Below are 25,384 nucleotides of genomic sequence, written 5' to 3'. Positions count from 1 at the left end.
CCTTTAGATACTTTCTCACTCTGCTTCTAGCCCTGACTCCTGCTTGGGCCTCACCTCCTAAACTAGATATTGGAGGGACCCTTAAAGCTATTTATCCATACATTTACATTAGAAAGCCAGAGATGCTGCCTAAGGATGCTGAATTTTGCGCCCAGTGCTAATTCATTTGATTACATTGTACAGGGTAATTCATAATGAAGTATACAGTTTCAACGCACTATAAAAAAGAAGAATGTAATATATCTTATGTTACCTGTAACAGAATTGTAGGGGGATGTTTAAAGTTTTTTTAGAAACAGTCACAGATGTTCTATGTGTGCACCCTTTGTCACACAACATACATCAAACCGCTAATCCATTTCTGCCCAAATGCGACTCACCCTAGGCATTGATTTTCCCGGGCTTCGTTGAATGATGGTGCAAACACTATCAACTTCTTCCGATACACACGGTCATCCAGGACTTCTAAGTTTGCACAAGCAGCCCGTAGTTTCAAATTTTTTATGCCAATCATAGCTACATTTTCTGCTTGGAGGTTTTTTTCCGAATCGCGATAAAAAATGCCATCACACAACAGTTACAGATTCCATTTTGCTCAATTCAAGAACACAAAATGCCTTCTCCACTGCAGACACAGCCATTTTGCCTGACTAGTCGTGTGATATGCACACTATCGCCTATGTCACTTCCCTCAGCAGCGGAACACAAACTTTATGAGTACTTCTACCTCATGGTTCACAGTTGTGGTCCATGTCATCACCTGTTACTGTCTTACAGCATCTGGAAACTATATATTTTATTATGAATCACCCTGTATTTGTACAGAATTGTGAAATATATAAAACCATAGCAGGAAGTGAAAAACAACTAGGAGGTGAGAAGACTGAAAATGGAATGAGACATGTGCTATATGCTTAGCAATTATTAATCATTTACATATTGATTAAATGAATCTTTTTAGGATAACAACTTGAAATCCATGGATCTTAATCATGTTGTCAAACTGCTTGAAGAAACAGAATTAGTAAGTATGACCAAAGCATTAAATAAATTCTACATTTGAAATAAGTTTACTTGGATTCCCATTTGTTTCAGAATAACTTGAAAGTGCCTAACTTTGGCTGGACTATTCTCTTCCCATTAACTGTGCTTGAAATTGTATAGACCTTGATCCATGCCTTCATTATTTATTTTAGGTTAACTGCATAGTCTCTAGGTGACATATAATAAGGTTCCTAAAAAAAACAGTAAATATGAAATCTAAGTAACTTACTTAAAATGCCTGCTGGAATCAAAAGGTGCAAGTGCTGAATGTTTAACAGAATTCTGTACGATTTCACAGAATTGGGCCAACAGTACTGAACACATGACTCCTGGTGGTTCTGTGCTGTGTAACGTAGAATGTTTGTGCAAAACACTTTAAGCACTGTTCACACTCATTTTCTGCTCTTTCCCATCCTGTTTTCTAAGAGTAATTTGGAAGATCAGCTTGAAGCACTGAAGAAGGTTGCAAAACGCTATGAATATGGGCTTGTATCTTTTTTGCTGCTTTGTTGGAAGAAAAAAGGAAGACAAAAGAATGAAGAAGAAAACACAAAATAATTTTTGTTCCAGTTAAGTTAATTTATAGATTGCTTCATATCAGATAGATTAGCACTTAATTTTAATATAATCTATACAGTGGTACCTCTTGTTACGAACTTAATTCGTTCCGGAGGTCCGTTCTTAACCTGAAACCATTTTTAACCTGAAGTACCACTTTAGCTAATGGGGCCTCCCACTGCCGCTGCGCAATTTCTGTTCTCATCCTGAGGTAAAGTTCTTAACCCGAGGTACTACTTCCGAGTTAGCGGAGTCTGTAACCCGAAGTGTTTGTAACCTGAGGTGTTTGTAACCCGAGGTACCACCGTATTCCATTTGTTTTTGTTTATGAAATGTTATTACATGCCATGTATCTTGGAAGATAGAATAGGTTAAAATCTAGATCAATAATTACTTGCTACAATTTATCACAAATTAATACATAAACAGGCCACTTACACTGATATAAAGAATGTCTGTATAAGTAGGCTGCTATACCTGAATGTGGGATAATATGAATTATGATGTGGATGCAATGGGCTAGTGCCAAATATGCTGGAATTACTAAATAGGAAAAGATTGGCAAGCAATAGTTAATAATGATTTTTTCGCTCTTTCAAGTTAAGCCATTTTGTCACATGATCTGAGAAGGACACTTTACACAGAACACTGGGAAGGATACTTTGCAGTGTTGCAAAGAATGCAACTATCAGATCCCACCAATCTCTGCAAATGATCATACATTGCTTCATTAATGCCCCTAAAGTCTTGTTGCTCTAAACCTTTGTTTGGGTCACTTGTACAGCTGACATAATGAATAATTTACAGATAGATCTATATAGTCAATGTTATATAGAAGAAGATAATCTCATTTTCATGCTTCCATAATGTATGCTATTCAAAGCAAATAAATAAATACCTGTCAGATCATAAAAGTTAGGTATCTAACTTTACATTCCTGTGATTTCTCTGGGATTTGTAACCCAGAGCCCCACTTGAGTTTAGTCTCCTCATAGCAACAGGAAACCCTGTCGCAGACACAGACCGCACATGTGTATATAGTTTGGGTGTAAAGAATTTTTTTTAGGATGGGGTGCCTCATCAGTTAATCTAATTAAGTTTCTAGAAACAGTTTATTCATTTAGAAAGCTGCTCTTAGAACTGTGGAAAATTTAGCTCTGCAGGACTTATGTATCCTCTTCACTGTTAGAAATCTGGCATACTGCCTCCTTAAACTTGTATCTAATTTAACAGCTGACATTTGAAGGCTTACTTATTCATTTTATTATTTAAAGAGGTTATTATACATAATTTTCCAATTTTCCTTGATTCCTGATAATTACAAGATTCTTAATGATTTAACACAAATATCTAAAATTTTAAATCTATGTGCTGAAAGAATTCCACTCCACAATGTTTTCCTAGAACCAACATGTGAAATTCTTAAATTATATGGGTATGTATTTCATTCTTTATTTTAATACAGGTTTTTATTTACATGTTTATACTGGCATTAACAGGTGTTCTTCTGTTCGTTTGCCATCTCTGTTCTCTTTTATGTACCAGTTTTTCCAAGTCTTGTTTCTATTGTCACACACATTCTGGGAAAGAAGCTACAACTGCAGCACTAAGAATGCATTACATTTATACCTTTATACATTGATACAGGGAAACCAGTTTCTGACAGGTCTCCTGTTGCCCACAGGTCATCTTATTGTACAGGGATCATTATCACCAAGAGATGGTACCATTAAGTGTGTTTTACTGTTGGGAAATAACCCTTGGTGATTTTAATATATGTAAGAGAATTAAACATCGTATGTTTTAAGAGCTATCCTGCACAGAACTAGAAACAAATTTGAGTCACACTAGCCTCAAGCTTCTAGGAACCTGGCTGGCCAGACACTTCAGGTTTAGTAACCTTACTTAACACATTTACAACTGGTTTGCACATGATGTTAAACCATGGTTTAACATTAGCAAGCAGCATGCTGGGTGTATGCTACTCATTAGTACCCATTTTGCTCCTCTCCAGCTCCTGTCTTTACCCCACCAGGAGGAAACACACCAGAGACTAACTTAGTGTTATGTGCAAACCAGCACTTAAGATAGAAATATTATAAAGTTGGACCTTGAGGAGATTCACAAAGCCAGTGGCCTTTTATGAAGAGCTATTATTGAAGTCAATTACAGTACAATCCTATGCATTTTTACTTAGAAGTAGATTCCATTATGTTAATTGGGGTTTCTTTGCAGCCTATATCACTTATGAACAACCCAACCCCACTTTAAACAATCAGACACATTGCTTTTTTCATTATTGTGAGTATTCTGGAGCATGACTGGATCATCTTTACAATAAAGATTATTATTGTGTGAATATTCTAGAACGTAAGCATAATACATGGAATGGAAATAAGTGTAGTGTCAAGTACGATTAAATTCCTCTTTCATCATGCCTGAGCATGTGATTTGTATTATACTAGATTATTTACTTAAATCATTTTTACCCTGCTCTTTAGCCAGAAATGCTGACAAAACAGCTGACATATAATCAGTAACAAACAAGACAGTCCCGGACTTCCGGGTTGGCGCCATCGCCGAATGGCGGACTCCCTCCGAGCTCCGGAGGGAGCCGGCTCGGCAGGGGCTGGGTTTTACCGCACCGGCGATGCGGGGACCCTTAGAAACCACGGCCACGGGGGCCGTGGACTTGGAGACTCGGCTAGCACCGCTAGCGCCCTCCCGACTCGTGAAGGAGCCTTTTTAAAGGCTACGGATCGGGTGCCGGGGAGAAGCGTGGTGCTTTGAGTCCTCTGCCATCCCTGCCGAGCGAAGCCGCATGCCATCCGGCGGAGAGCGCTGACTTCTTCCATTGAGAATTTGGACTTTTAACAACAACCCGTGAGTAAATTGGAAATCGGGTTTAAAAGAAGAAAAATTTTTGGGATTTGAGACGAGCGGGGGGGGATCTAAAAAGGAAGTCAGTCCCCCTCCCTATTGTAGACATTTTAAAACAAGGATTGGGAAGCCAAGGCCCAAAAAGAACGGTATCTTTGCTAAATTAAGAATTCCATGATGGGAAAGTACAAGAATTGTGCTGGAGGAAGAATTGAAGGAGAAGGAAAATGCACCCCCCTCCCTGGGAACCGGGGCGATTGAGGAGTGAGCCTGGTGAAAAGAGCCGGTGATTTTGACAGCTGTCAAAGTAGCTGTCAAAGTCGGAATATTAAAGAGGATTTTATTACAAGGACCTTGCTGGTCAAATTTGTTACAACTTGATATAATTTGTTAAGACTTGAATACAAAATGGCGAAAATACGGAGAACAATCGGATTTTTGGAAACAAAGTTACAACAACCCCCCTAGAGGAGTTTCGGGACATTACAAAGATGGGCGTAAGCCGGGAAAAATACAACACTCCGGAATTTCACAGAACTGGTTATCTCCTGGGAAAGCTGCAAAACGGAAACTGAATCTTGTCTACAGGGTGTTTAGACTAAAAGGAGACAACAGAATACCTTACTGAAGAAGGAAGGGACTGAACGCAAGTTTTTGTTCCTGAATAACAACAACCCATGTAGAGTTACTAAACTTCTGAATAAGAAAGTTTTAGCAGCGGAACAAGAGGAAGCTGGACTATAACCTTGAAAGAACAATGGGGGGAATTTTATAATTTGACATTTTTAAAGATTTAGGAATTAATTTTTAAAGAAAGTAATCCTAGAAATGGGAAATAATTCTGCAAGGAGTTGGGGGAAAAATGGGATTGATGGACTTAAGATTTCCAGGCTGGAAACATAGATTGGAGGATAAGGGAAATTAAACCGGGGAAGGGGAGGGAGAATTAGAATCCAAAGGCTTGCAACTATTTTCTGAATTGGTTTTCTTTTTTCTAATATATTTTTTATTTTTTTATACTTTTATTCTGTGTGCTTTTACTTTAATGGGAAAAAAGGGGGACATTGTGGAAAGAAAAGGGGGTGGGCTATGGGGAGAGATCTTTTGCTTTTTTTTTTATCAAGGGTGTTGCATAAGGTTTGTATAAATTTAAATTTGAACAATGGGGTATATAAATTGTGCTTTAAATCAGAAATAGAACTTGTGGAAACAACAATATGAAAGGGGAATACGGTAGGGGTGGGGGAAGGGGGGAGTCCCAGAAAGTGGATGTTTGAAAATAAGGTTCTGAATGTATCTTCATAATTTCTTTTCTTCTCTTTCTGTATTTTGGAAACTTCAATAAATATTATTTAAAAAAAAAAAAAAAAAAACAAACAAGACAGTCCCTGCCCACAGTTCTACAAACTGAAATACATGGCATAAAAGGGGAAAGATGGGAATGGGAGAGGAACAAATAAACTCAGACACCAGTATTGAAGTTACAAAGTTATTATAATGACCAGCTTAAATAGAAAAAATTCAGGAAGAGGAGGAGCCAAAAGGAGCTGGTCTCTCTGAAGAATTGAGGGCCCTGCTTAATATATGTCCTACTGTTGTAGCCAGTGAGACCAGCTAATTGCTGCGGAGGGGAGGAGACGAATGCAGCGGGTCTGCTGTGGTGGGCCCAGCTGCCTCCCGCTCCATTTCTGCAGCCAGATATTAGTATAATAGCTTCCTCTTGCAGTTTATCGTTTTACTTTTGGATTTTTGTTTTATATCAGCTAGTAACACTTAAGTATTTTCCTATAACTGATATAAATATTAAAATAAGATCAGAATAGCTGCAAATGACAAGCTGATCCTGGAGAAAAACACATTTTCTTCACTTACTCTTCTTATGAAAATTGTTGGTGTACAGAACACATATCAATATCATGAAGAGGAATCACCTTTAGTTTTCCATGGTAATTCAATACTATTGTAATAACTGTCTTGCAGGTTACCATTTTACAAAAAGAAGTTATCTGATGAAGTAAACTACACCAAAGAAGTTCAAGAATCAATTGCAAATTTGGGTAATTTTAGATTGTACACACACAGACACACCTTTTTAGACATGTCTATGTGGGCCAGAAGTTACCTGATACTCTGTAAGAATGCTTGTGCTATATAGGTTATTCCAAACCTAAGAACCATGAAGAATTTAAACAGCATAAGTTTTATCAGTTACATATTTCCACCATCCTGTAGTTGTAATCTTAAACTTACTTGGTAGTGGAATTTGCATCTGTTTAGGGTTGTTACCTATGTGTTTCCATCAAATTATGTTTGTTTATCTCCTTCAATACAGTCTGCTTAAGCACATAAAGCATTGCCTTGGTTTGTAGGTCAAACTTCAATACATATCTTTTGTATAATATGAAAGATATTTTATCTGGTTTTCTTATATTATTCTCATGTATTTCACACAAATTTATCTCTCTCTCTTTACTGCAGTGTGGGGTGCTGATTTTTGGTACATGAATTACTTAAAGTAGACTTTGGTGTAGGAGGGCTAGGAAAGTAGAGAAACAAAATAATAAAAAAAAACGTTTTGAGCAAACCAGATAAACAAAACTATAAACATATACATATATTTTAAAGCCATTATTAAATATTATTAGTAACCAGTTTTTCTTGCTAGATTCTATAAAAGGGATCCTGTTTACCTCAAAATTGGCTTCCTTAGTTTTTTTAATATAATTTAGCCACGAGGCAAAATCCCATGTTTTATCTATCTATTCTTTAATAGACTTTGTCATAAGTAATTTCAGTTTTCCTGCATATAACATTTTAGAGGTTGTTACTATTAATGAGACTAGTTCTTTGTGCTCCTGTCTCACTGAATCATCCATGTATTTCACTAAAAGCTGGGTCTAATGGGTTCTCATATCCTAAGACTCTTATTAATTGACTGTTGGTTGTTTTCCAGAACCTTGCATTCCCACTACACAATTATCACATTCTCTCCATTTCCCCAGGTTACTTAATGAGAGTGCCATGTTCTCAAGTAAGGATACAGATATGTAAGTGTGTAATTAGCTTTTACCACACTGAACCACCAAATAAAGAGTATGAAGGTATTCTTTTTATTTTTATATATTTGTATTAACTGCTTAATGATATGTACAGTGCAATCATATGAGTGCTTACTTATAAGTAAGTTATATTCTATTGAATAGGGCTTCTACGTAAGGGTGCACAGAATTATAGCTTAACAGTGCTATCCTAAGTATAGGAAGCCAGCAAGCCTACACTGGCTTAAACTAAACTAGCATAAGTTACTTCTATTCCAAACTGTCTTCAGGAGTGGGACTACTGTCTGTTGAGCCTGGGAGAAGAAAAACAAGCCTTGATAAAAAGTTTGACTTAACATCACCTTTTTTGCCAGTGTAAGTTCTTCTGAGTTGCGTGGTCACATGACTAAGTTGAAGGAGGTTTGGAATAGGTATAAGTCTGTGCTTGCCCTGTTAGAACCCCAGAACGTCCGTGGAACCTCTGCCAACTTAAGTTTCAGCAGTTAAGCCAGCAGAGCCTTGGTTGATCCAGGATGATGGCATTATAGTGGCTGAGCCCAAAAAGCCTGAAAAACTCACTCATCATGGCAGATCTTGGGTTTGGATTGGTATGATAGTCATTTAATTTATCGTAGGCCTAGATCAGACAGACAAAAGATGCTCTATCAGTGGAGGAGCGAGCAAAAGCATGGTGGAAGAGTTGCACCTAACTTGTTTTAAGGCACATAGGTTCTCCACTATGATATCTATACATACATAGTGCTGAATCATATCCCTCTCCCCCCTTTTAAGCGAAACTGTGTTTCAAGCCACTATTCCTTCAGTAGCTTATGTGGAATACCCTTGCACACATTATGAGTGTGATAAAGGGAGATGCATGTGAAAACATGATCGTCCTGAGCAAAGGTCTAATTGGCCATATATGCTCTTAGCATCTAGCATTGTTGCATATAGTAAACTTAAAATGTTTCCAGTATTAGGTTTAAGTTTGTTACACCTCTATTCAATTGGCTAATTAAATGCAGCTCCTCTCTAAACTGAAGTGTCTTTTCAAAGGTGGATAGATTCAAATTGTTTCATTTTGAATGTTATCTATTTCCTGATCAAGCATGCATTCCAGCTGGATGCTGTGTTTGGTTGGTAGATTTATAATATTTTCAAGCTTATTCATATGGTCTCAATGGGTGATACAGCTGAGATACAGGATTGCATCTCCTGATTCTAGCACCTGCTTAGACTGGAAGCAACTTCAGCAGTTAAATACCCCCACCCCAAGTTTGCTCTTATTCATAGAAAAGAATACTTTAACTCAATGTGCTTGGTGATATTCATGATCCTTTTATGAGATTAGTGTACAGTATAGGCTTTAATGTGTTTGTATTAATTTTAGGTTTTACTTACACAGAGACACTTTTTCATTTTGACAATTTCCCAACCATGGTCAAGATAGTTGTAAATTACTGTTGTGTTTCCATGTTCCCTCCTATTCCAATAGCATTTAATTAAGTGGGGCATCAGTCACAGGATTCTGGCCAGATTTAGCATAATAATATGTTTGGAAAATTATTTAGTTATTAGGAGTAGGGCATTTCTGAATCTTTCCATAACAAAATATTACATGTCCGCATCGTCCTTTGCTTTACATCAATAAGATTTGCATCTTAAAACTATTGTTTCTCCAGTTTATCAACCTGTAAGTGCAAACTATAAAAGGCAGATGGTGGAAGCAGGAGGTTTAGCAGAAACTTTAGTCCTGGCGCTGACATTAGTTGAAAATCAACTTCAAGAGAAATTATGGATAATCAAAACACTGCAACATCTTTCTATTTCTGGTTAGTGTAATTTATCTATTTAATATATAATCTTTTCTTATTTTGCTTTTCTATTTCATAAAACATTAGCAATATGATGAACCTAAGTATTGATCCTTTTCCATTTCAGAGACAAATTGTAAACTTATGATGAAAGCTGAAGCCCCAAGAAGATTATGTTCTCATCTTAATGATGCTGACCCTTCTGGACAGCTGCTATTCCGTTCCTCAGAAATCCTCTGGAATTTATTAGAAAAAACCTCTAAGGAAGAAATTATTGAGCAGCTCAGTAATTTGGAATGTGTAAAGTTAAGTGCACTCACATAGCATATATCATCTCAGCTACTATTCTAATAATTAGTTCATAAATTGTAAAGTATGTATGATTTTTAGCTTGTATTTCACATATGCTTTAAAAAGAAAGAAGGAACATATTTTCACTAATACCTAGTATGGATAATCTTCCAAAGTTATAATAAATAGGTGAGTGTTGTCGTCCCCATCATCATAATAAAACACCATGTGTACTGTAGACTTGTATGTGACTGCGTTGCAATTCATAGTCAACGTAGGGAATTTACTACTACAAAATAAGATGATGGCCAGTGAATTTGGTGGCTGTAAGAATGGATTGGTTGAATTCTTGTGTCTGTTAGTGCTTAATCGCAAAATGGGGGCTAGTATGTCTTTGAATATCAGCTGCTGGGCCTCAGTGCCTGAATAGAACTGTTCTTCCACATGCTCTTTCACTAGGCTTCCTAGAAACATCTAGCTGACCATTGTGCAACAGGTTGTTGGACTAGACTAGACAATTCTTCAGTATTATCTAGCAGGGTTTTTCTTTTCATAGAATTGTCGAGTTGGAAGGGACCCTGAGAGTCATCTAGTCCAACCTCCTGCAATGCAGGAATCTCAACTAAAGCATCCATGACAGATGGCTATCCAATCTCTGCTTAAAAACCTGCAATGAGCATCTTTTGTACACTTAATTTTTATCAACAGTCCCATCTTACTGCACACTGAGCAAAAATCTGATCCTCTATTTTGCAGTTAATTTAAGAGTTTGGTAATGTAATACGTACTTCAAAATAATTTAAATATTAAGTGTAAATTAAAAGTGAAGGAAAAGAGTGTTTGGAATTTCAGATTTTGAAGATAAGTATATATTTTATTATATCCTATATATCTGATTAGAGATAGAGTGCATAAATTAAAATACAAAATATCACCTTTTTATTAGTGCTCTGAAGGAAGCATTTACGAACTTGCTTATACATGGTTCCCGCCATTATGATCGCCAGCTAAGAAATGACATTTTGGTGATCGCCACCCTTGTGGCTCAGAACCCAGGAGCACCAATGATTGTATGTATACTATACACAATTTTGAGTTTTGTAGACCCATTTTTTGCTGGTATTTTGAAAGGACTTTTAAAGGAAATGATTGTATTATTGTGGTCTGCTAGTGCGTTAGTGTCAGCATGTCAAATATAGAAACAAATCCCCTTCTTTGAAATGTACTGTGTTACTCTGTTGTCCTGCAAAAAGATGTTTCTTAGGATTTTGTAGTTGCCAGTGTCCTCTGGGGTGTTTCTTAACATGCCTTGTGGGTTGCTTAGTTATTTCAGGGCTCCTGGGGAGATCTCTTTCTCTTCTTCAGTCTTCTGCTTTCTTTGTTAATTGGTCTCTGTCCATAAGGTTGTCTGTAGGAACATAGTCTCTGTTTCTTAAGCGTTCCACAGGTTCCAGGAAATGTAAGATATGTCTTGGGAGTGGAGCCATTTCTCACCTCCTAATCTCATAAGATTTTAAGTCCTGTCTTCTGACATAGGATCTTGGTACTTAACCATTTTCAACTGCCTTTCTATTACTTGGGCAGTTCATAACAAGTCCAGTTATTTGTGAAAAGCTACGCTAAAGCCCCTACCGCAATTAGTATTTTATAGTAAAGCTAAAAGTAGTCTATTTTTATTATTTGTGTGCCCTACTTACATGAACGTAGTAACGCTTACACTGTTCTCCCCCCCCCCCACTGTAACTTGTGTGTATTTTTTAGGAAACAGGGTTTGCCAAGCTGTTAATATTATTTGCCACTTTTGTTGAAGGTAAGCAGTATAACTTTTTAGTAACTGATACTTCAGTTTATCAGTCAACAGTTAATTATTTTACCAAGAATATTTTTGTTTCATTCACAGTAAAAAGTCATAATCCTTTGGTAAAGAACCTCAGGCTGACTTACTGTTATGAAGATTTTGAGTTGAAAAAGTTACTGCTTAACATGCTTACTGTACTAGCAAAAGATTTATGTATTGTACAGGTAAGATATATGTGATTATTTAGTTATTAATCATTTTAATTATCTGTGTTTACACAGGTTTTTTCTACAATCCAGTGGTATATACATTTTATGAAATACATAAATATCATACACCAGCTTGTAGCTTGAAGCTTACTACTGTTTTCTCACTACAATAGAATTTTTATTTGAAATATGCTGTGAGTCTAGCCTATACTAAGAAGAATGTGCACAAGCAATTCTGAAAGTACTGTGGCAATATATAAATCAGACTTCCGAGTTCAGCCTATTTCAGAAACCGTGTGAAGGGTTTTCTGACTTAATTTTTAGATTGCTTTTTAAATGGAACACGTTCTTGCCAGGCACTTGCTATGACATAACAATAGGATGACCACTGGTCTTACCAGTGGCACCTCAGAACAGAAACATTAAATACAAGTTCTATAAAAAGTGGAACATTTGGCTTCACTTCTATAGATTTATATTTTACTTTTTCAGTGACATTTTATATTATATCTCCTTCCTTTGTTTAGCTGCTACAAGAGGGTAAAGTTATACTGGCCTTGTTTCATTATTTAAAACCAAATGAAAAGCCAGGAATGGTTGACATGTCTGCTGCCCAGTATGAAGAGTTACAGCTTCTTGCAATTGCAACCTTAGCTACAATGGCTCCCTTGTTGGTAGATGACTACATGATGTGCCAAGGAAACACTCGCCTTCTCATGTTTCTCGAATGGTGCATGGGCAACGGTGAGTAGGTGGGATAGAACTACTGTTCTTAAATCATATCACTGATTATGCTTAATGCCTATACTTAGAGAAGCAAGAAGTTTAGAGAATCCATTTCTTAATTTCACATCTGAAAGCATTGTAAATCCTCACTATTCTATAGGTGAGGAATTGTTTTCAGGATTGCCAAGGACATGGTGACCATGAAGCTCAGTACCAGTTAGATGAGGAGTAGGGAAGCTTTTTGATTCCATGAGTCAGATCCACATTAGGATCAGCCTCATGGACCAAATTTGACAGGTGGGCACAGCTGCCCACCTGCAAATCATCTGATGTCACAATGACATCAGGTGCAAGGTGCTCTGAGGTCTCAAGGCACCTTGCAAAGTGTAGCTTTCTCAGTTATTACATAATGCTGGCCTTGTACATGGCATGGTGCTTTATAGCCGCTCTGAGCCCGGCCTTGGCTGGGGAGGGCGGGGTATAAATAAAAATTATTATTATTATTATTATTATTATTATTATTATTATTATTATTGTCTGTGCAAGATATATTCAGGAGTCATGCTTGTGTCTTTTGGAAACAATGCAAGATGTATCTGTTGAAGCTAAAATCTTATTATTACAGTATACTTAAGCAAAGCCTTTAAACATATTTTTATCTTATATTTTAATTTATTTTCAGTGTTGTGTCTACCGCTGGTGCTGAATTACAGTCAACGACCATTTCATGCAGGGTTCCGTTCCCAGCCCCCGCTCCACCCCCATGCCGCCCTTTTTTGTGACTTTTTTGTCATTTCCAGGTTTGGCACTGTGTGCACATGCGAAATCATGCATCTTTCAGATGCATGTTAATCGGTCGTTGCCTGTATTCAGTCACAGAAAACTGAAAATCAATAGCCTTGAACAAAGAAATTACAGATTTGACTGTTGCATTGAACCTCAGTTGCATGAACACTATAACACTGGGCAGGCTTTAAAACAAGCACAGCTTTAAAAAATGTAATTCTTTGAATATTTCTCACTCTATTACCAAACACCAGTGGGAGACCTGACATGCCAGGGATCAAGATTAAACCTTATCCCAGTTGTAGGAACTGTAGTAAATCAGCTTACAAGTATATGATCAACATAGGTATGAAAGAAACAGGAAACAGTCTGGACTAGTATACTTAGATTCTTTATAATGTGAGGGGAAGTGCAGGCATTGCCTTATGCCCTCTGTCACTATGCAGTTGAATTGGGACTCATGTGTAGTACATTCCTTTCTCTCAGTACTGTATTTCTTTTTCCCACACAGTTAACACCAGGGAGCCATGATAATGTCTTTCAGTAAATCTATGATGATCAACCATGAAATGTCTTATGTTGCAGCCACTGGTTGGTTATGTATGTTATGATAACAAAGTACAATGTTAAAGTCTGCAATATTCTTCAAATCATATTTACACAAAAGACCTTGCCATAGCCTAAACACACTGTATTGCAAAAGAAGATGTTTTGTTTTCGTATTTTGCAGATCCTTTCTTTGCTCAAGGTAACAGCTTCCATGGTACTGGCGGTCGTGGCACCAAGCTTGCACAGATGCGCTACACCTTGAAAGTACTGAATCCTGTTGTGTCCCTTTGTGATGATGCTGTGAATGTTGATCTTTGTGATCAGGGAGCAATTAATCAACTGTTAGGTGAGGTATATATTAAATAGTCTTGGCTACCTTTGCCTGAATTGATGAACTTCTCCAGCTTTCATTTCTACTCTCTTTTGAAACTTTACTTTTTAATCTCTAATAACCAATCTTCCTTTCCCCCACCCTTTCTATACATTATGCAGAATTGCACTCCCCATAGGTTTCACATATTGGCTCCAGGTCCTGAATAGCAGTGCAGATTCATAGCATGAAAATTTCTTGAGCAGACATTTCATCTGTGTTCTTTCTGTTTTCACTATAAGAGCACAACCCTGCTGATTGAATTTACATGAAAGGAAAGATCAAATCAATATATTGGATTCAGTACATGGTAATACACTGGGATGCCCATTTAAAATATATATCAAGAACTATATCTATCCAAATAATTTGTGTGCGTAACAGGGCTTTTAACCTTTCCTTTCTAAATTATTTCCCTCATACACATTGTGGCAAATAATTGTTGAAATTCATGAAAAAATCAAAAGCAGTTTGTAATTCATTTTAGTAGTAGTGGACTACTGTTTAAAAAACAACAACACACGAACAAAACCATCACACACAAGCCTTTAACAGTACCTAAAGTAACTCTGTGTATTTTGGCTAAACTATGTGAAACATTTTTTTCTGGAGGAGTAAATTTGATATTATACATTTATTTATTCTGCTAGGTATCTTAAAGAATACCACAAAAAATTATCCAGAAAGTGCCATTGTGGTAGAAATTCAGACTGATATTTTACTTCTCTTGTCAACTCTTTGTGAAAATAACCTTCATAGAAAGGTTAGTATTTTCTCATTGTTTTTAAAATCGTAGAATCTAATATTGGAATCTAATATTATCATGTATAAGCAAAATAAGTATTTATGGTTTCTGTCTATAGGTCATGTGCTCTTAGCTCCTACTTGTTTAAATCTTAAAATGTTAATTCTCACAAGTAGTTAACCTTCCCTAGCAGTTTGGAGTGGAAGGGACTTTGAAAACCAGTTGCTTGTACGATAACACTGGAAGACCCAAAGGCTTAGCCAACAGCATGGATACATCTTATTCCATTTGGCAATAATTAATCTTGCTGGAACCCTCTGTTCCCTAAGAGGGTAAAAAAAGTGATAAGCCTCTTCTGTCTTCCTTTCCTCTGTAGTGTCAGGATGCTTGAGTGAGGATTCTAAACTGGTGGAAGTAGGCTGCTTTTCATATGATAACAGATGGCTTGCCTCTGGGTCTCTCCATCACAGAAAACTACAGAGAATGAATGTAATGGTTATAATAATTATTAAGTGTAGTGTAAATTATTATGAATGTGTACAGTTTTTCTAGATTAAAATGGCTTTGATATATATCAAACAGGAACTCTTTGGATGGGAAGGAGTTGATACACTTATTCCTTTTATGAAGATGGATTCAAAGAAATTCTATAGTGGATTGGGTCATAATCGTCTGCTTTTTACTGCTCTGGACTGCTTATGGTATGTTCAGCTATTTTTACTGTGACCTTCTGTAAAGAGGATTTTCAGCATCGCAAATAAATGCACAGTGCCACAAGATTATGTCTCCTTTCTATCTGCACACTTTACATTCTCTGAATATCTTTGGTTTCTATGAGTTGAAATGCTAATGAATTGGCAATGACTACTATATTTTTCTTTTTTATGCATTTTGTTAATCTATTGGATGATTTTTTATTATCAGTCAAGAGTATACTGAAAATGTAAAAAAAAAAAATTCAATTAAGTTGTATATAAAGGAAGAAATATCCTTGAAAATAAAACCACATAGTACCCCAATGAGGCTGCCTTCAAAATGTAGCAGTAAAGTTCTGTGAACTTTTTCATCCATTACATTTGGGGTTTAGGCCCGGTATTTGTACAGTGTGGCAACTACTTTGGTCACCCTATATGATGACCTCTGTTGGGAGAGAGATGCATGAGTGTGACCCTGTTAATTCTCCCTAAGCTCTCAGCAGCTTTCGGTACCATCAACCATGGGACCACCTTTCCCCATATGAACCTGCATGGACCCTGCATTCATCAACTGAGTCTTTCTGAGGGAGGTGTGAAAGGTGGCAACATGAGAACGGATCTTTTCAGTGGTGGCTGGATGCTCTCCCCAGAGAGATACACATGGCACCATCATTACCCATTTTTAAGTGCCAGACAAAGATGTTTCTGTTCGCCCTAACATTTGGGTCTTAAATGGGGTTATAGGGTATGATTAAACTATGCCCATGCCTGTGTTTGGTGTTGATCTTTAATAGGGTGGGGTAGGAGTTGTCCTTTTTATATTACCTCAATATGAACACTTTTGATCAAAGTTTTTTCATCTGTTTTGAAATTTGTATCGTATATCCTTTTATAAATGAAAATCATTTGAGACATTCATTACATTCAAATTAATATAATAAAATAGAAGCATCCAAATTAGATATTTTCCCATTTTCAATGTGTTAGTGTAAATCCCATGTGTGTTCTCAGAGTAAGCAAAAGAAATTAAATGAACTGAAATTATTTTCATTTAAGGTGCTGTGTCATGGGCTGTACTATTTTAGAGGACTATTTTATTGAAAGAGAAGGCCTCTTCACTCTCCTGGATTTGCTAGTTGTGAGTACTGTTTATTGGGAAACCACCTATAGTAAAATATTAAATACACATTGTGTAATCAACTCTTGCTGAGGTGTCAGGTTTCAGCTATATGTCCATTGTTGTGCTCCCTGTCAGACTATACTTGATGTGCATCTGTGATGCTCATGCAACCACAATCTACACTGCTATAGTAAAGACTCGAAATACACACACAATTTTTCCATGTGCCAAGTATGACTCTTTGCTCTGAAAATGAAAATGTGTTATTCCCACAACAGAGGTGGTGCCTTGCAGTCTGTAGTCATAGATGGAAAATGGGTGCAGTTTTATTTACAAAGAAGCAAAACATGAAGAAAGTCTTCACTGTACATGCACAGCAACTAGGAGGCACTGCCTCAGGAAACAGACCTTCTTAGGGAATTGTTGGCATCCGTCTGTCTTGGGAATGACAAATTGCACAACATTAAGGTCTGTTCATAATCTGCACCAAAATAATGCAAATTATGGAAACAGTAAATCTGTTCCAAGAAATACATGCTCTGAAGTGAAGTAAATCAATAGAACTTCAAGTACTCATATTTTGCACAAATATTTTCAATTTGTGTACTTTGTTCTGAAATACCTACCAGTACTTAGGTTTGGAAAACATGTTTTTTGGGGGGAAAGGAGTGTGTTGGAATTAGGTAAAAGAGATACAAATCAAGGGTACTGTTATCTGTAAAGTATGTACAATGTAGTAGGCACTGTACTTAGATAAAAAAGGACCTGCTTACAGGCTCACACTCTAAAATGCAGGAATACACAGGTGGAACGTGGAAGCCTTAAAGTAGAACAAGTATAAACACAATGTGGAGTACAAATGCAGAGTGTTTGAACAGACCTTTTGTAGTGATTGCATTTTCAAACATATTTCTAAAATTAGAAAAGCAGAAACTTGCATTTCACTTACTTAAACTGGGGACAAAAATTTTCAGGATTTAAAATTCTGCACCTGATAATCAGATTCCATTCAAAATATCACATCCCCAGAACTGGAGAAGACAAAGAGCCTAATACAACTTTTAACAAGTATTGCTCAGACATTTTTCTGTCCATCCTAATACATTGTACACTTCAGTAAAGTCTGCCCTCTAAAATATTTGCTTCATGCATCTACAGGTTTTATAATGGAAAAATAGGTACCGTATTTTTCGCACCATAGGACGCACTTTTTCCCTCCTAAAAAGCAAGGGAAAATGTGTGTGCGTCCTATGGAGCGAATGCAGGCTTTCACTGAAGCCTGGAGAGCGAGAGGGGTCGGTGCGCACCGACCCCTCTCGCTCTCCAGGCTTCAGGAAGCTATCCGCTAGCCATGGGAGACCCAGCTCTCCCACGGCTAGCGGAGTGCTGCATTAATCCCGAAGCTTGGGGCGTGCGGAGCTCAGCGCGCCCCAAGCTTCTGGGTGCCGGCAAGGTCTCCGCTAGCCGTCTAGCGGAGACCTTGCCGGCACCCAGAAGCTTGGGGCGCGCTGAGCTCCGCACGCCCCAAACTTCGGGATTAGCGCAGCGCTCCGCTAGCCGTGTCTAGGCTGCGAATGGTAGCCTGCTTCCGGGAGCGTCGGGCGCCCTGAAAGCAGAGCGCCCGGCGCTTCGGGAACACATCCGCAGCGTGGGGAGCCTTGCAGGAGTTCCCCGCAAGGCTCCCCACGCTGCGGATAGCAGCCTGCCGCCGGGCGGGTGGGGCGCCCTGAAGCAGAGCGCCCCTCGCGCCAGGCAGACATCTGCAGCGTGGGGAGCCCTGCAGGAGTTCCCCGCAAGGCTCCCCAAGCTGCGGATAGCAGCCTGCCGCCCGGCGGGTGGGGCGCCCTGAAGCAGAGCGCCCCTCGCGCCAGGCAGACATCTGCAGCGTGGGGAGCCCTGCAGGAGTTCCCCGCAAGGTTCCCCACGCTGCGGATAGCAGCCTGCCGCCGGGCGGGTGGGGCGCCCTGAATCAGAGCGCCCCTCGCGCCAGGCAGACATCTGCAGCGTGGGGAGCCCTGCAGGAGTTCCCCGCAAGGCTCCCCAAGCTGCGGATAGCAGCCTGCCGCCCGGCGGGTGGGGCGCCCTGAATCAGAGCGCCCCTCGCGCCAGGCAGACATCCGCAGCGTGGGGAGCCCTGCAGGAGTTCCCCGCAAGGTTCCCCACGCTGCGGATAGCAGCCTGCCGCCGGGCGGGTGGGGCGCCCTGAAGCAGAGCGCCCCTCGCGCCAGGCAGACATCTGCAGCGTGGGGAGCCCTGCAGGAGTTCCCCGCAAGGCTCCCCAAGCTGCGGATAGCAGCCTGCCGCCCGGTGGGTGGGGCGCCCTGAATCAGAGCGCCCCTCACGCTGGGCAGACACCCGCAGCGTGGGGAGCCCTGCAGGAGTTCCCGGCAAGGCTCCCCACGCTGCGGATAGCAGCCTGCTGCCTGGCGGGTGGGGCGCCCTGAAGCAGAGCGCCCCGCGCGCCAGGCAGACATCAGCCAGCCCCACAAGCTCGGGGGACAGCAGGGAGGCGCAGCGCCACCATCCCGCTGTTCCTCGACCTGGTTCGGTTTCCCTGACCTGCTTTTGCGGGGGAAATAAAGGGGAAATTTTTTTCCTTTATTTCCCCCCCAAAAAACTAGGTGCGTCCTATGGGACGGAGCGTCCTATGGTGCGAAAAATACGGTAGTTAGTGTTAACAACTGAGCCCCAGTTCAAAGCTCTGTGGATCTCCTGTACATATGTAACTAAGAGATGCCTCATTCCTTTCACAACCCAGCTTTGCATGAATTCCTATTCATTCAAAGTATTCACTGACATTGAAGTGTGTGGGAGAAATCCATCTGTGCATTTGAATGCCTATGTATTCATTGGGCCACTAGATCAGGGTTTTAATGCTCAAAGTTTTTTTATATATATAATAATTGTGAAGGCAAAATTTCTTAGGGATTAGTTTTGAAATTCTGTCCTTGTTTTTCTTCTGCAAAGTTAAATCAAAAGAATGTTTGCAATCTAATACTTGGGATATTAGTTGAATTTTGTGACAACCCTAAAACTGCTTCTCATATCAATACCTGGCGAGGGAAAAAAGATCAAACAGCAGCCAATTTATTAATAAAGTTATGGAGAGAAGAAGAGATTCAGATGGGAGTGAAACATGACGAAGTTGGGAGAATTGCTGGTAAGTATTAGATTGCCGAGTATTTTATATCATAGTAGTTGTAGATTTAAGAGAATTACTGAAGTTTTAAGAAGAGCTGAATTTTTCAAAGTGTGATTATATACAGGAACATGGAGAGTGGGATAAGGGGAGTGCAGCTGTGCCAAACTCAGAGCTGGCAGGGTTTCCAGACTCTGAGCTTTCCCTAAAAAAATAAATAAACCTCTAGCCTTTGTGGAACAAAAACTACGAAGCAAAATGGGCAGGCACTAATTTCCACAGTTACTTGTGGAATTAGTGGCCACAGAACAGGCCGCCCAGTAGCTGGCAGCCCAGGAGCACCAAGCAGCACCGCAAGTTTTGCACAAACCCCCAGCCTGCACCACCAGCGGGGGCCAACCCCTAGGTACGTCTCTGTGTTTGAGTCTTTCTTGGTGTATGTGTCACTCCATATTTTTTTCTAGATTGGGACAATGAAGAAAGTATTTTTTCATTATGATGAAGAGGCTTTCTGGTTCATTCTGAAGTTGGGCTTCGCTTCTTTTTGTTTGTGGTAGAGAAGGGGGTTGTTGCCCAGAGAAAATAACTTTGAAATTCAGGATTTAGCATAGCCATGATAAGACAGAAGCATGTTTACTCAGAAGAAAAAAAGCAGCAAAGAAAGGAATTAATGTATATCTTATGTAGAATTTAATGCAAAAAAAACCACCCATTGTTTTAAAAATTTGCAAATGCAAATATAAATAAAATTGGTACATCTGCATTAAAAGGGGAAGGGGTATTGTTGTTGAGAAAGCATGGATAACATCAGTCCTGCAAATATCGCTATGCTATGCTAATACTGCTGTGTGGTGGTGGTGAGACACAATAGTGCATGGCAACCCTGCAGTGTAGTCCAGTGTTGTTATTCAGTCAGGAGGGGGGCATTGCAGCATTGCATTGTAGCAGCAACATAGAGGAATGGGTGATTAATTGCTTTCTCCTCCCTGATGGAAAATGGTATACTTTTGTGGTTGGGTGCTACTTCTAGTATAAACACTTAAATGGGTATACTTTGTCAAGATGCACATCCTATTTTCTCAAAAGGACAGGCGTTTGGCCTGTGCTAATTGCTGTAGATATTATGAGGTCGAAATAAATAAATACGTTGGTCACACAGTAGGAGAAACAGAGCCCCAGTTCAGTCATGACTCGAAATACTTTATTCTGTTACTAGTTTTACCACTAGATGGCATTTGTCCCTTCAGCTGCAAAGAGCATCTATTATTAGTTTGAGTGATTGATTGAGGTAGCTTTGCTTGCTAAATCTGTTTCACTCAATACCACTCTTTATGCATCTTATTTAAAAACTAAATTCATTTTCCCTAAACATAATCAGTTTCTTAGAATATAACATTTTGTATAAGTAAAAGTGAAACAATGTAATAAAGTCAGTACAGAGTATAGTAAACATTGTTTCCTAACCAGTGTTTTGTTCTCATTCTCCAACCAAATTAATGATGCTAGATTTGAAGCCCGGTATTCATCTCAGAAAGCCCTCAATATAATTCATAAATTAAAACAAACACCATTGCCAAGTTTTGACTCATAGAAATATACATAAACACCCTCATCATAATAGGGATGGAGTAGTCTGAAAACCAGTTATTACAAACAATTGTTGCTTTTGGGCTGTTGTGGAGAAATGTGGAGAGTTGTAAGAATTTCGTCAATAAGTTTTGTATTTTTAAAAATGCTTGGCTCAGTCAAGTCAAGCGGACCAGGAGGTAATAATGCTGAGGAATAGAGGCTCTTATATATGAAATATTTTGTTGTTTGTCTGTGGTATTTATATATCACTCAAGCGTTCACATTTCTAAATAGCATACATAAAAATAAACCATACAGAGGATAAAACAATAAAAATTCACCATAAAACTGAACATAAACTCAAACAGTAGCCTAAAATGTATATTGGAATAAGAAAGACATTGTCATGCACCTGAAGTTTGATATTGTTGTACACTACCCCTGTATCTGAGCTGTGAAAGACTCCAGGGGGTTTCAGCACTTACCCAGGGTTTGGTTTTCTTGGAATGAAGGTCAGTGGAGACTGTTATATATATACTCGTTAAAAAAATTGAATGTCTCTATACATTTTAATAGATAATACCTAAATGACATATAACAGAGTACTGTATTTTTTCATGTTTAACATGCCCCCATGTATAAGACGCCCCCTATTAAGAATTAAGAAAATGGGGGGATTGCAAAAAATCACTCACCCACCGCACCGACGATGACAATCACGCACATCACCACACCCACCAATCGGCTGCCCACTCGCCGACAGCCGCCAATTGCCCGCCCAATTGCTGTAGCAACAGCCAATCGCTAACAGCCCTTGCCACAGCCACCAATCACCTGCCCAATTGCCACCGAAAAACTGCTCACAGCAGCAACCAGTCCCCCATCCCACCTCTGTACTATCCGTGTATAAGACGACCCTGTCGGGGGGTCGCCAGGAGGCAGGACAGGCCCCCAGGCAAATGACATATATGTGCCAGCCTTCTCTCCCTTCTGCGTGCCGCTTGGGTTATCATCCATCAATCTTCTTCCCCGACGTGATTCCGTGACTCATGTCTTGGGATGTGAGCACACATTGACTTAGCAGAGTCAGCAACAGCAGAGCTAGGCTCAAGGTGTAAGTACTAAGCTACTTTATTATATACAAATCAGGACAAAGGAAAAGCATGGCTCCTCTCTCTCTTCTTCCTCGGAGAGAAGGGAAAACAAAAATACAACAGAACGGAACAGTGTAAAAACAACTTTCGCTCCCATGACTTCCAACAGAGTTGGAATGTAAATACAGACATGTGATGAAACAATCCCACATATCTGCAGAGCGGGGGTATGAAATGTCAACAGACCTCCCCCCCCTTTTTCACATTATTTCGTAAGAAAAAATCTCATCTTATACACGGAAAAATACGGTACACTCTTTCAGTGAAAGTATTATAATTACTGAATATCTGATGATGAGTGGAACCTAACACTGAAATTTTCCCTCTGCAGATACAAAGAAGCCATTGGCTGGCAAGTTCCAAAGAAAGCAAGAAGTTACTCCAATGCCTGCCAGTTGTCCCACTATTGCTGTTATGGATGTTGCTGAAAACATGCGAGCAAAGATTTATTGTGTAATATGTAAATTAGGTAAAGGCCATGAATTTATTTCCTGCATTTTACATATACTTTAATTTCTAAGAAGGTGGATATAAAACAGTAAAATAATTTATGTTATTTAACCAAAGACAGCGTGCATAAACAGAAGAATGAATAATCAGAGTTACACACAAGTTTGGCAAGTTCATCTGCATCTGCAACTGCAGAACTAGGAAAAGAAAAATCCTGTATCTCCTTGTCAACCAGCTATTATGGCTATCTATGCCAGGAGCTTCCAATATTCTTGGCAGGATCACATAGTTTTGCTAATGTGTCCACTTTGAATTTGCCTTGTGACAGTGTAAATCTCAATACAGAAATAAGATTTCTCTAAAAGTAATTATTAATGCTTTACTTTAGGCTTTGAAAATTTGCCTGGCCTCTCTGCCAAGGATTTTGTTACACTTGCTATCATACGTAGATATCTTGACTTCAAGGTAAGCATTGTTTAATATGTGATTTGTTATTTATGGTTTCGTTTGTTAGAGCTAGTATAATTAAGAATCTGAAGCACTACATATGTACTCCTTTGCAGTCACAATACAAGACACATTGTTAGAATTTAAAATGCCAGACTTTTGCCTGTGATTACACTTGGCTTCCTCTTTAAACTTAATGAATAAAAATAGATACTTGAACAGAGAATCAAAAGTGGCTCTTTCTGGGTCTTTACCCGAAAAGAGTTAGCTGTCCTTGGTATTGATAGCTTTCTAAAAGTGCCACTTTTGTTAATAAAGGTAGGTGAAATCTGGAGTGAGATATATGCAGAACTTAAAAAAGAAAACATCAAACCCGTAACTCCTGACCATGAAGCACTGCAGGTTATTACGGAAGCATTTGAAAACGTTGGAAAGATGGTTATCTCTCTTCAGACTGAAATGCTGGAAAGCCAACAATACCAGGAACTTCGAGAAGAAGAAAAAAGTTATGCCAAGGTAAGCAAAGAAGCAGCATGTGAGAGGGAACCATTTTTTAAAAAGAAATAAACTCCCTTTCTTATAACACATATTTATAAGAAGCGCTTTTTCTTTAAAAACTAAGAAGTTATTGTCTCTCCTACAGAGTCTATACTCGGAATACCATCTCCACTTTGGGGGAGGGGGCTAATTGCAAACAAACTGTAGGGTGTAGTGATATTGGTGCCTACAGTGCAACCAGAGCTCTGCTCTGAACTACTTCCATAACTGAACTGTGCCACTAAAGACACTTTTGAAGAATGAGAGGTTTTAATTTCCTCCTTAATCTCTTTCACGCTCTAGATTCAATCCCTCCATAAGCAAAAGGAAATGGTCAGTAAGTCCTGGGAAAGTTTCTTGGCCCGGACATCAAATTATGAGACTTTAAAGGTAAGGATATTGTGAATACTGCATTTGGGATGATTTTAGCTCCAATTAATATATATTTTAAGCTATTAAATAGATATTTATTGTGGATCCTCTTTTCTATTCTGTATAATTTATATTTTCAGGATAAATAGATTAAACTTGAAAATTAAGAATAGGAAGGCTTGTACAAGCAGATGTGCCAAACAGATGTCTTAAATATGTTCAAAACAATTCCTTCAGTTTCTCTTTGGACAGTGTGAGGTTGTTCAGTCACTTGTAAGGAAGGGGCATTTATGTACAATGTACGGTACTTGTTTGTATACTTAGAATTGCTGGTTCTTCATATTACTTTTACTCAGGGTGGATTGCATCACCATACTTGGAAAGATACACAGTCTGAAACACCCCTATTTGTATAGTAAGCCTATTAATGTGATAAGGCTAAAACTTCAAAAGCCAGTAAAAAGAGATATTTGACTTTGCCATGTCATTTATCCCTCACCCCTTTTTGAATTTTTTATAGAAAGCGAAAAGGATTCAGGAAAAATCCATAGAAAATTCTAGAACAAAGGTAAAACCTTACAACGCAACATTCCATCCAACGGACATTAAAGGCCTAAATACAACTGTAAGTGAATCCTTACAAATCTTAAATATGAATTTCAAAATATAAAATGTTACAAAAGTATTATCTAAGGTTGAAAATTCTAAGAATGCATAATGTTTGTTTGTTTTCTTTACAGCAGAGCAAGTATTCCACTATATTCTTATGAGTTGGGGGTGGGGAAGTAGGCTGTATGCAAGATCCTTCTAACTCCTGGATCCAGAAAGCGTTAAAAATATAAGCCAGGCTATCTTGCTGTTTAATAATTTTTAGGAATTGTTCAAAAAAACTCTGTGTGTGTTTGAAAACCACTTTGTGCTGCAGTAGCACAAGGGAAAGGATGAGCAAGGCCTTTGGGTAATGCAGCTTTGGTACTGAGGCTTGCATCGTGGCTTAAACATGTTGAAAACCCATTATCTTGGGTATGCCAAGGATTGGGGACTGGGTAAGCTGCTTTGGGATGCAGAACTGTAACAGGGAGTGTGCACCAAG

The 25,384-nt window shown here is 38.8% G+C and overlaps 1 protein-coding gene across 1 annotated transcript in view; it reads left to right on the top strand.

The window, feature by feature from the left end:
* The window catches only part of CFAP69 (cilia and flagella associated protein 69), a 53,341-nt gene that overhangs the window by 1,985 nt on the left and 25,972 nt on the right, over positions 1 to 25,384 (top strand). The window contains exons 2-22 of the mRNA XM_083580135.1: positions 962 to 1,024; positions 1,471 to 1,533; positions 2,928 to 3,037; positions 6,463 to 6,539; positions 7,485 to 7,583; positions 9,203 to 9,352; positions 9,462 to 9,639; positions 10,572 to 10,695; positions 11,387 to 11,435; positions 11,526 to 11,647; positions 12,160 to 12,376; positions 13,875 to 14,039; positions 14,714 to 14,826; positions 15,391 to 15,509; positions 16,560 to 16,641; positions 19,591 to 19,783; positions 22,817 to 22,954; positions 23,324 to 23,400; positions 23,701 to 23,898; positions 24,223 to 24,309; positions 24,812 to 24,916. Coding sequence (XP_083436261.1) covers positions 962 to 1,024; positions 1,471 to 1,533; positions 2,928 to 3,037; positions 6,463 to 6,539; positions 7,485 to 7,583; positions 9,203 to 9,352; positions 9,462 to 9,639; positions 10,572 to 10,695; positions 11,387 to 11,435; positions 11,526 to 11,647; positions 12,160 to 12,376; positions 13,875 to 14,039; positions 14,714 to 14,826; positions 15,391 to 15,509; positions 16,560 to 16,641; positions 19,591 to 19,783; positions 22,817 to 22,954; positions 23,324 to 23,400; positions 23,701 to 23,898; positions 24,223 to 24,309; positions 24,812 to 24,916 — 2,529 coding nt within the window. The remainder of the gene's footprint in view (positions 1 to 961; positions 1,025 to 1,470; positions 1,534 to 2,927; positions 3,038 to 6,462; positions 6,540 to 7,484; positions 7,584 to 9,202; positions 9,353 to 9,461; positions 9,640 to 10,571; positions 10,696 to 11,386; positions 11,436 to 11,525; positions 11,648 to 12,159; positions 12,377 to 13,874; positions 14,040 to 14,713; positions 14,827 to 15,390; positions 15,510 to 16,559; positions 16,642 to 19,590; positions 19,784 to 22,816; positions 22,955 to 23,323; positions 23,401 to 23,700; positions 23,899 to 24,222; positions 24,310 to 24,811; positions 24,917 to 25,384) is intronic.

The sequence above is a fragment of the Podarcis filfolensis genome, assembly GCF_964270895.1.
Source record: "Podarcis filfolensis genome assembly, chromosome: 12".
In the NCBI taxonomy this organism is placed as follows: domain Eukaryota; kingdom Metazoa; phylum Chordata; class Lepidosauria; order Squamata; family Lacertidae; genus Podarcis; species Podarcis filfolensis.
This window is presented reverse-complemented; position numbering and strand designations above follow the sequence as displayed.